The following is a 12,326-nucleotide window of genomic DNA, read 5'->3' as shown; positions in this document are numbered from 1 at the left end:
ACAGCCTATGAAAACTATAAACACATAGATCCAAAAAGCTCAAAAAAACTCCAAACACAACAAACATGAAGAAAATTAACCAGGAAACATCATAATTAAATTGCATGTAACCAGTGATCAAAAGGATATCTTAAAAGCAATCAGACAAAAAAGACACATTATATACAGAGAGATAAAGATGAGAATGGTATTACAATTCTAATTGGAAACAGTGAAAGGGAGAAGGCAGTGAAGCAAAAATATTTAAAATATTGAAAGAAAATAACTGTTAAACTAGAATTCTATACCAAGCAAAAATATCTTTTAAAAAAAACAAGGGCAAAAATTTTAGCATAAAAAGTTGAAAGCATTCATCACTAGCAGGCTCGTAATATAGCAAATATTGAAGGAGATCTTTCAGGCAGATGAAATATGATACCAGACAGAAATATAGATCTACAAAAAGAAATTAACACTACCAGAAATGGTAACAATACAAGTAAATACATAATATTTCTTTATTATTTAAAACTCCTTAAAACATAAGCCTTTCAAACAAAAAACAAACGAACAGTGTATTGTGGGATTTATAAAACAGGTAAAAGTAAGCTATATGATACCAATAATATAAGTCCAGAAGGGTAGAAATGGAAGTACACTATTGTATATTCTTATACTATACTATACACCAAATGGTATAATATCAGTTAAGGTTGACTGTGATCATTTAAAGATGTATATTACAAATCCTTAAGCAATTAATAAAATAACAAAACAAAGAGCCAACAAAGCTACAAAAGAAAGAGTCAACAAAGCTAATGAGCTAACAAAGCAGATAGAACTGAATTAAAAAAGTACTTGATTAATCCAAAAGGAAACTAAAAAAGAAATAAAGAACAGACGGTAAAAGTAGAAAAAGAGCAAAATGATATAATCAAACTTAACCGTATAAGTAATCACATTAAATATAAATTATCTAAACACCCAATTGAAAGGCAGGGATTGTCAGATTGGCTAACAAAGCAATACCCAATTATATGCTGCCTATAAGAAAAGTACTTCAAATATGAAGACACAAATTAGTTTAAAGTAAAAGAACAGGAAACATAAACAATGTTACTACTACCCAATAGAAAGTTGGAATGATTACAGTAAGATTAGACAAAACAGATTTCAGAGCAAAGAATATTACCAGGAATAAAGTCACTTGATAATTATAAAGGAGCCAATTATTTAATAGGATGTAATAATGCTAAATGTTTATGCACCTAAAAACAGAACTTTAAAATACATAAAGCAAAAGCCAATAAAACTGTAAAAAGAAATGGACAAATCCAAGAATAGTTATATATTTCAATACCCCTCTCTTAATAATTGATAGAATAAATAGGTAGAAAATCAACAAGGATATAGTAGACTTGAACAACTCTATTAAACAACTTGACCTACTGGACATTTAAAAACACTGTCAAAAAATAGCAGAATATACACCCTCTTCAAGAACACACAGAACATTTGTCAAAATAAACCATATCCTGGGCCATAAAATAAGTTTCAGTACATTTCAAAGGATTCAAGGCATACAAGGTATATCTAGGACCACAACCGAATTAAATTAAAAATCATTAATAGAAAGATCTCTGGAATCCACCCCCAATATTTAAAAAATAAATAACATACTTCTAAGTTATTCATAGGTCAAGGATGAAAAGTAAAATTAGAAAGTACTTCAACTGAATGAAAATGAAAAGACAGCATATCAGAATTTGGGGGATGTCACTGAAGCAGTACTTAGGGGAAATTGACAGCACATGATGCCTGTATTAGAAAAGAAGGAACATCTTAAAGCAATGACCTCAGCTTCCACCTTAAGAAACCAGAAAAAGAAGAGACAATTAATTACAGTTAGCAAAAGAAAAGAAATAATAAAGATCAAAGATGAAATCAACAATTTAAAAAATCAATAAAACAAAAAGCTGGTTCTTTGATAAGATCAATAAAATTGATAAATATCTGTCAGACTGAGCAGGGAAAAAGACAGAAGATGTAAATTACCAATATCAGGAATGAAAGAGCTAGCATCACTACAGATTATACAGATATTGCAGAAACTCTACTAAAACACTGGAGAGGAGGAAATACTGCCCAACTCATTCTATCCAGCCAGCATTACTCTAATACCAAAATCAAAGAAAGACACTGCAAGAAAAGAAAACTATAGATATCAACCCTCATGAACACAGAAGCAAAAATTGTAAACAAAATTTTATCTAATCAAACCCATTAATATGTAAAAGATATAATCCATCATAACCAAATGGGTTTTATTGCAGGAATACAGAGTTGGTTTAACATTTCGAAATCAATCAATGTAGTTCACCATATTAAAAACATATAATCAATCTCAATAAATGGAAAAAAAGTATTTCACAAAATCTAACATCTATTCCTGAGGTAAACAAACAAACAAACAAAAACTCTCAGCAAATTAATAATAGACAGCATCTATGAAGAGCTGATAGCTAACATAATACTTAATAGTGAAAGACTGAATGCTTTCTCCCTAAGATAAGAACAAAATAGGGATAGCTTCTCTCATCACTTCCAATCAGAATTACACTGGAGTTTCTAGCCAATGCAACTAGTCAAGAAAAAGAAAAATAATCAGGTAAACCAGGGAGAAAGATAAGGAAAAATAAAGAAAAGGTATTAGTCTGGGCAAAACAAAACAATGAGAAAAGCGAAACAATGAGAAAATGGAGAAATAAAATCACAAAGGGGAACAAATTCCCATAATTATGTCTAAGTAATGTATGTAAAGACATCAGCTTCATATTTTTAAGCTACCTAAGAACTGAGTGATAAAATACTACGAAAGAGATAAATACAAATTATAAAGAACTTAGTGAGACAACAATTTAAAATACTGCTTTTACTAATTTCAACATAGCATTTTTGGGGAAATATTAATATATTCCCTAAAGTGGATGGATAAACTACAAAAATCTAGTACAGGTGTGAAACACAGGCTTAACATTTCTTCTTTAAATTCCATAGTCTAATGTTTATTTCATTAATGTTAAAACAAAAATAAAGAGTAAAGTAGCCTCAAAAGCTATAAAATTACGAAAAACAGAATCTCAAAGCCGAAAAGAGCCTTTTTCAAAAAGAAAGAAAATGGAGGCCAAAGGAAGAGCAGATCTACCAAGTTCATAAAATTATGTGAAGTAATCGAAAAAGCTGTGACACAACTCAAACATTAATCAGTTGTGTGACTTTAAGATGAATTTTAGTGTCTCTGGATCTGAGTTTTCTACACCTATAAAATAAGGAGTTAGGTCAATTGATCTCTAAATTCTCTTCATCTTTGAAAGTCTAAGACCCTATGATTCTAAACAAAATCATAAGCTAAAGAACATAAACAATGAGACAAATACCTTTTTAATTCAGAGGAAAATTTTTTTAAATTATTTTATCTGAATTGAAGACACTAGGGAAGGTTTTTATTCATTGATTAACCTGAATATTAATTTCAGTTGTCTATTTTATTCAAGATAAGCTTAAGTATAAGAGAATTATGAAGTGTAATTTTCACTCTGTACCTTGTTTGAGCGTAATGACACTCGACCTCCACAACGAGCACAGAACTTTGTTTGGCAATATGAACAGTTATGGCCACATCCATCAGCAAACTTTGTTTTGTGGCAGATACCACAGGTTGGAGCATCACCTTTCTGTTCTTGCTGCTGCTGTGATTCTTCTCCCATCTTCTTTACCTGCTCCTTATACATTTCAAACTGCTGATGAAGTTTTCTGCAGAGAACACAGATAAGAAAAATTTGGTTTCCTGTTGTCTCAAAAACAAATAATAATTACCACAATCTGTAGACACAATTTTATATACCAAAAAAATCCATAGGAGAATACAGAATAAAAATTTAATTTTATGTTTATAGAATAACATCTTTTATGGCACATCACATCATAAAAGTGTTGTAACTAGTTCTGCCTTCTGATATACATGCTAATTTAAGAAACAATACAATTAAGATACTTCTTTGAACTGTAATTGTAAAATTTCTACCAACCATTTGCAATATATTTTCAATCATATACTGTTGTAAAAATATTTACAATGTTATTTTTCAACAGTTTAGCTTCACAAAAAGACTGATTTGACTTACACAGTGAAACCAAAACCTAAGAACTTCAAATCATTGAGACAGAATCTCAATTGGAATGATCTTAAGAATCCAAACAGAGGGGAAAACATTGGATGACTGGTCTCACTAACTGTTTAAATCTATTCAATAGTCTCGACATTAGCTGGCTGCAAAGACACTGTGAAATATTAGAAGCCTACCAAATAGGCTGTACAAATAAAAGTAAAGCCTTTATTTTTTCTAGTTAAAAATAAATAGTGATAAAACTTTTCACTTCCATTGGTTTTATAAAGGATAATTTAAAATATTTAAAACTATAATTTTGATTTATAAATCAAAGTTCCTAATCAGAACTAATGTTTAGGATTTACAAAGCTGTAAATAATGTCACTCCCATCCTAGAAAGGACAAAAGGCTAGATAATCTAAAATATCATAACTTGTTTTGAGCCCATCACAGAGTTGAGGTTATAAGGCAACCAAATAATCTAAACTCCAAAGAGCAACAAGCCCTTCCAAAGAGCAATGGGCCACACTGTTTCTCCTTTGGCAGAACACAGGAGAAAGAGGTGTCTCCTCTTACAATTAGGTAAGAGGAAATTCATTAAAACGTTAACAAATTGTAAAGGCCAAGTGTGGTTAACACAACAGTTTGGAATAGTTAGGGGCCCAGACTCAAGGGAAGTTCACACTCACTCACAAGCACTCTTCCACATACCTCCACTGGTTATTCATCAGGCATATTGAGAGCAGGGCATGAGAACAAAAAGAACCCTTTGAGGGTGCACATGTGCAGGTATAACAGAAGTGACTGACTAGTGGCTGCTAGGACGCAGGCACATTTTCCCAGACTATTTCTCCTAAAAAAGCCAAAGCTATAAGCCACAGGAAAAGGGAGTAAACTCTTGTCATCCCCAGGGCAAAAGCAAAGATCCATTGTAGCTAGGGAAAAGCTTGAAAAAAACCCTCTTCACATGAAAGAGGGACAGGAAACCATCTTCAACCAAGATCTTACCCACAATTAAAGGCCTTTTATCACTAAGGGAGGGGTGGAATCTCCTGCCCCAAACCATTCAGAGATACAAGGCAGATTTGCTTCCATGGGAAGGAGGGAGTAAAAACCTTGAGCAAGCCTCATCCCTGAGGCCCGGGTGGACAAAGCCTGTTCAAAGATGGAAGATAGAACACATACAACAGAACACCCCGCCCCTATCACAAGTCTAGGATCAAGAAATAAGCACCAGTAGTCTACCTCTGGGGAATGGGCAAGAACATGGGGAGAGATCCCCTCCCTCTGTGACATAAGTGGATAGGAATGGTTGAAGGGGTAGCAAAACATTAAAAACTAACAAACAAAAACAAAAAAAAACTTACAGTACTCCTGCATCCACCCCAAGCAAAAAGCAACAGTCGCCCACTGTTAGAGGAATTTGAAGATAGTAGTGCACTAAAGATAATGATGGCAACAACAAAATCCAAACCTGTCTGAACCCCTGACTTGATTGGTGACTTAATCCCCAATACTGACAGTCTGACAGAAAAGGCATGCCAACTTTAAGGCATAAATACAACTCAAAAGCATGAGACTCAGGGAAAAATCACAAGGAATAAACAACCCATTGTCAAGAGATAAAATAATCACTACAAGTAGATTCAGAGATGACAAAGATGATGAGATTATCAGACACAGACTTTAAAATGATTAAAATTATTAAGGTAAAAGATATAGAGAAAAAAGGTGGACAACAGACATGACCAAATAGGGTACTGAAGCAGAAAGATGGAAACTGTAAGAGTCAAATGGAAATACTGGAAATAAAAAATATGTCCTCAGAGATGAAGAATTCCTTTGATGGTCTCATGAGTAGGCTTGAAAGAACTAAGGAAAAGAACAGTAAACTTAAGAATAAGTTAATAAGAATTATCCACGTTAAAACAGAAAAAAGAAAAAAAAGTGTAGGAAAAAAAGAACATCCAAGGGACTTCCCTGGTGTTCCAGTGGTTAAGACTCCATGCTTCCATTGCAGGGGGCATGGGTTCGATCCCTAGTCAGGGATCTGATCCTGCATGCTGTGTGCTGTGGCCAAAAAGAAAAAAAAAAAAAGAGAGAGAGAGCATCCAAGAGCTAAAATGATCTAACATGTAAAACTGGAGTCCCAGAAGATGAAGAAAGAGAAAACAGAACAGAGGAAATATTTGAAGGGATAATGGCCATGAATTTTTCAAAACTAATGAAAGGCAGCAAATCACAGACACGTGAACTTCAGAGAATCCTTTGTAGAACAAATACCACACACACACACACACACACACTTTTACACACATCATAGTCAAATTGCTAAAAACCAAACATAAAGAGAAAACTATAAAAGCATCCAGAGAAAATAACATATTATGTACAAAGAACCAATGATAAGAATTACAGAAGATTATTCTTCAGAAACCATGCAAGTTAGAAGACTTTGGAATGACATCTTTATAAAGCACTGATATGAAGAAAAAAAAAAAAAACCTGTCAACCCAAGATCCTATATGCAGTGAAATTATGCTTAAAAAAATAAAGACAAAATAAAGGCTTTTTCAGGCAAAGAAATGTTAAAAGAAGACCTTAACTGCAAGGAATTTGAAGTAAGTTCTTCAGGCAGGAGTATGATACTCCTTGGAAGTATCGTATGGAAAACCAGACCTAGACATAGAAATAAATGCTTATGTCAAAAAGAAAAAAGTCTCAAATGAGTTTCAAAAAAAGAAAAAGGAAAGTTAAACCCAAAGAAAGTAGAAGAAAGGAAATTTTAAAAGATTAGAGAAGAAATCAATGAAACCAAAAACTGATTCTTTTTAAAATAGAAACAATAAAATTGATAAACCTCCAGCCAGAATGATCAAGGAAGAGAGAGAGAGAAAGAAAGAGATGCAAATTACCTACAACAATGATAGAGGGAACATCACTACAGACTCCACAGTTAAACAAAATTAAATGTAAAAGATTATAAGAGAATACTACAAACAACTCTATGCCCAAAATTCTACAACTTACATGAGAGATAGACCATCTTCTTGAAAGACAGAAATAAGTACACCTCACTCAAGAAGAACTAGATAGCCTGACAAGTCCTAAAGCTATTAAAGAAATTTAACTCATAGTTTAAAAACCTTTCAAAAATAAAACTCCAGTTCTCTATGGCTTTATTGATGAATCCTGCAAAATATTTAAGGAAGAAACAATACCAATTCTACATAATCCCTTCCAGAAAATAAAAGTGAAAGAAACATTTCTTAACTAATTTCCTAAGGCCAACATTACTCTGATACCAAAACCATACAAAAGTATAATAAGAATAGAAAATTATAGACCAATATTCCTCATGAGAAGGTACAAAAATCCTCAACCCAACATTAGCAATCCAAATCCAGAAATATGTTAAAGAATAACACATCACAAATAGGTGATGTTTATCCTGGGAATGCAAGGTTGGTTCCACATTCTAAATTCAAGCAATATAATTTACCACATTAACAGATTAAGGGGAAAGAAACATGATTATGTCAAAATATGCTAAGAAAGCAGCTGAATCAGCAAACTAGGAATAGACAGAAACTTCCTTAATGCAATAACAGTATCCACAAAAGACTCTACAGCTAACATCGTACTGTATTTGAAAAATTGAGTGCTTTCCCCCTGAAATCAGGAACAAAGTAAGGTGTCCTCTCTCACTACTCCTAACCAACACTGGACTGGAAATCCTAGCCAATGCATCAAAGCCAGAAAAACAATAAAAATTAAAGCCATAGAGATTGCAAAGGAAAAATTTTAAACTGCACAGATGGCATAATTGTCTATGTATAAAATCCCAAAGAAACTATAAAAAAAATCTCCTATAATAAATAAATGAGTTTAGCAAGGTCACAAGATACAAGCTCAATATTAAAAAAAAATTGTATTTTTATATACTAGCAATAGACAGCTGGAAACCAAAATTTTAAAAAGTAGTCTGCAATGGCATCAAAAAAAATAAAAGAAAAGACTAAGGTATAAATCTAACAAAATATGTGCAGGCTATCTTTGGTAAGAACTAAAAAACACTAATAAAAAGAATCAAAAGAGAGATCTCATTAATAGGAGAAATATACTGTATTCATCAATGAGAAGTCTCAATATTGTTAAGATATCAATTCTCTACAAATTGATCTATTGATTCAATGTCATCTCAGTCACAATCTCGGCAAGAATTTTTTAAACAAATTGACAAGCTAAGTCTAAAATTTGTATGGAAAAGCAAAACTCTCAGAATAGGCAGAATATTTTGCAAAACAAAAAGACTGAAGGACTCACATTACCTGATTTTAAGACTTACTAGAAAAGCTACAGAAGTAATCAAATATTGGCAAAGGATAAACACGCATACAATAGAACAGAATAGAACAGAGTCCAGAATAGTCCAACACTTAATTGGTCATTACTTTTTTAAAAAGATGCCAAGGTAATTCAATGATAAAGAATAGCCCTTTAAAGCAAAGGAAAATTCATGTGTAAAAAAAGTAACTGGAAATCCATGTGTAAAAAAATGAACCTCAACTCATACCTCACACCTATACAAAAATTAACTAAATGTATTACAGAACTGTAAACAATAGATTACAGAACTAAATAAAATGACTAAAACTATAAAACTTCTAGATGAAAACATTGACAAAAAATAAGGCCTTGGGTTAAACAAAGACTACTTAGCTAGATTAGGCAAGCATACCTTCAATAGAATCTAAAAAGCATGAACCAGAAAGCAACCAATGGCAATATATAAATGAATGAGCATAGTTGTGTTCCAATAAAATATTATTTATGGGCACTGAAAACAGGCAGTGGGCCAGATTTGGCCTAAGGGTCACAGATTGCCCACTTTTATATGATATGGTTTCATTTATATAACATTCTGAAAGAGGCAAAATTATTAGGACAGAAATCAGATCAATGGTTGCTAGGGGCTGGAGAAGAGCAAGGGGATTAACTACAAATGGACACAAGGAACGTTTGGGGGTGAAGGAAATAGTCTGTCTTGATTATGGTGGTAGATATTTAACTGTGTATGTTTTCCAGAATTCAGTGAAGTGTATGTCTTAAAGGTGAATTTTACTGCAAATAAACTATACCTGAAATAAGCCTGACTTTTAAAAAAGTTAGTTTCAAAGTGCTAACCTAAAGTCAGTAGGTAAATTAAAAATAGATCTATGTAAGTTCTTTTACCTACTTAACCACAAAAGCAGACTTCCTTTTTCACACCTAATATTAGTAAATTCAAATAGCCGTGCCAGTTTTCTCAATTTTTTTCTATAACTTCAGATAACATACTGTTTTTCCCTGATGATCTCCCACCAGGTTTAAGTGAATCTCTGTTAACACAAAATAAGCACCACTACAGGAAACTCAAGCTCATAAACATGTACCAGAGCAAGCATGATTTTAAGTGGACCATTGAATGAACTCTGCATCAGAGCTTCTCCCAACCATTTAGAAGAACTATCTTTCTATGTGTGAGGTATATTATACATTTCTACTGTATGTCTGTGTACACACTTATGATCTCTGGCATATCTTTCAGCACATGGCTGAACCCCACTGGGAAACAGAGAAAGAAGAAGAAAATTAGAGCAATGTTTTGTTTTAGTTCTAGAGGCACTGGAGTACTAGGCAAGTTACCAAGTCACACTGGAACAAAAAGCAGAAATCTAGTTAAGTCAATTGTTCTACATTATAGTGCCTCAAGGGAAGTAGAAACCCCATTTCACACACAGGGAGAAGGCCAATCACATTAGCAGAAAAATTAGTAATTATGTATCCCAAAGTGCTAGATTAGAGCTATTTAAAACCCTTTTACATAACAACTGTAGTAATCCCAGAGACTACAGCATTATTAGGGCTGTAGGATGGGATCAAATCTTCCCAGGTGTAGGGAGCAAAGAGAGCGAGAGAAGCCGAAATTCAGATAGGACTAGACTACAACAGTTTGAGGCGACAAGAGAGGACTTCTAGAGAAATTCTGCGTATTCATCCTTCCAGTCCTATAAAATGAGAAACTACCATATGTAGAAGTGGTGGTGTACAGGCAGATTCAGGAGCTAAATTATATTCCTTGCCAAAAAGAGCATTTCTTCCCTTCCCATTTATAAATAGGCCAAATTCTATCTCTGCTTCCTCACCCCAGTCACTCTTCAACCAATCTAATCTAATTTCCAGTCTACTTCTTAATTCTCACAAAGTTTACCAAGGATCTCCCTGTATCTAAAACTAATGGACAAATTTTTTTAATCTCCATCTTACTGAGTTCTCAACAATACTTGAAATTACGTTCACATGCCCACTGGGCTTTCATTACGCTCTCCTGGTTTTCTTCCTGTATCTGCCTTTCATTTTCTTTCTCCTTTGAAGGTCAAGACTCAGGCTCCTCTTCTCTTTTCATTCTGTCTTCTTAGGCAATCTCACCCACATCTAAAACTGCAATTTCCGCCTATATATAAATTACTTATAAATGTAAATCCTCAGCTCAAACTTCTCCTCTGAGCTTCAATATTCAATTGCCTACCTGACATCTCTATTTGGAAGTCTCGATGCCAGTTGAAATTCAGTGCGTATCAAAGCGAACTCCAAATTTTCCTATTAAGCTCAATTCCCTTCCAGTGTTCCTTCCAGTGCACAATTTCAGTGAATTGCGCCACCATTTAATAATGCAGGCCTGAAATCTAGAATTAGTCTAGAAATATCTCACTCCTTCAAATGCATAATTAATCTAAGTCCTTTCCATTTTACTTCTTAAATGTGTCTTGAATCCTTCCGCTTGTCTCTGAATCCATTGTCTATACCATAGGCCTTGTTACCATCAATGCCCACCTAGCCTCCTGGCTAGGCTACTCACATCCACACTTCTCCCCTTCTGCGTACTACAGAAAAATTATCTTGTCATCTCACTGCTTAAAATGCACTAATGGCTTCTGATTGCTTTTAAGAAGAAGAAAAGTCTTCTTATGAAGACATACAAAGCCTTGAATGTTCTCGCACACATTCACCCTTTCAACCTCATTTTTTGCACTGCTTCTTTCCCCTCTTTCTGCTAAAGCCACTCATCCTTTAGACTCACTATGGTGCATCCATTATAGGGCATTTGTATTTTATACATGCTCTCGCCTCCTCCTAGGATAGATTACAATGCACACCTTTTTTTAAAATTTTCTTTCTCTTTTTTTAAACCGTTAGGTATCCAAAATAGAGTTGATCATGAGCTTGGTTGCACTGATCCATGCTTGGCTCCCATTTTAATTAACTATTTTCCCTTCCCCAATGTGACTTCCCTTCCCTCAGGAACCAGTCTTTACATTTTTATATTAAAATCTAAATAGAATAAACAATAGCTAATGCATATGGTGCTTATTGTGTTATCAGGTAGATAGGTACTATAATAAATATTCTACTATTATTCTATTCTACAGAGAAGCTATTTTTACTTACAGTCACACTGCTAGTAAGTAAAGCCAGATCCAAATTTAATGTTGCTGCAGAATCCAAGCTCCAACAACTATAAGTTTACACATTTTAATGGCTGTATAATGTTCCCTATTTACATTTTATTCATCCCTTTATTTTTTAAAAGTTGGCACTTTATTCTGAAAAAGAATAGATTTATATGTATAACTGAATCACTGTGCTGTACACCTGAAACTAACACGATATTGTAAATCAACTATACTTCAATTTAAAAAAAGAATTAGTAAATAAATAAGTTGGCCCTTTATAATTCATTACTGTGTATTTCCAATAAATTGTAATATTTCTGTAATGAGATATTTATAAACACATATATGTTTTTCTCTGAGATATGTACACAGAAATATAATAGACATACTCAAGTTCACTAAATATTTCTGAACTTCCCTCCAAATGGCTTAACCCAGTTAGCACACCTGCAAGCAGTGTATGAAGGCTCCAGTTTTCTCTTATCCTTGCCTATACATGATATTATTCAATTTTTAAAATTTTGCATCTTGGGTAGATATGAACTGCTGTTTTATTTTTTTAAGTTCACGTTTTTCTGACTCCTAATGAAGTTCAGCCAGTTGAACTGCCCTACCTATGAACTACCTATTCGTGCCATCCTTTACCAAAACTCTATTGGTTTTCCTGGCGGGGGCGGGGTGG

At 33.5% G+C, this 12,326-nt stretch overlaps 1 protein-coding gene across 22 annotated transcripts in view; it reads right to left on the bottom strand.

Moving 5' to 3' along the window:
- The window catches only part of RIMS2 (regulating synaptic membrane exocytosis 2), a 596,173-nt gene that overhangs the window by 457,360 nt on the left and 126,487 nt on the right, over positions 1-12,326 (bottom strand). For all 22 annotated transcript variants that reach the window (XM_082434237.1, XM_082434243.1, XM_082434242.1 and 19 more), the window contains one exon: positions 3,582-3,792. In XM_082434237.1, the coding sequence (XP_082290363.1) occupies positions 3,582-3,792 (211 nt within the window). The remainder of the gene's footprint in view (positions 1-3,581; positions 3,793-12,326) is intronic.

This window comes from Balaenoptera physalus (assembly GCF_965194825.1).
Source record: "Balaenoptera physalus genome assembly, chromosome: 17".
Lineage (NCBI taxonomy): Eukaryota > Metazoa > Chordata > Mammalia > Artiodactyla > Balaenopteridae > Balaenoptera > Balaenoptera physalus.
The sequence above is the reverse complement of the archived record's forward strand: the minus strand, read 5'-3'. Positions and strand labels throughout refer to the sequence as shown.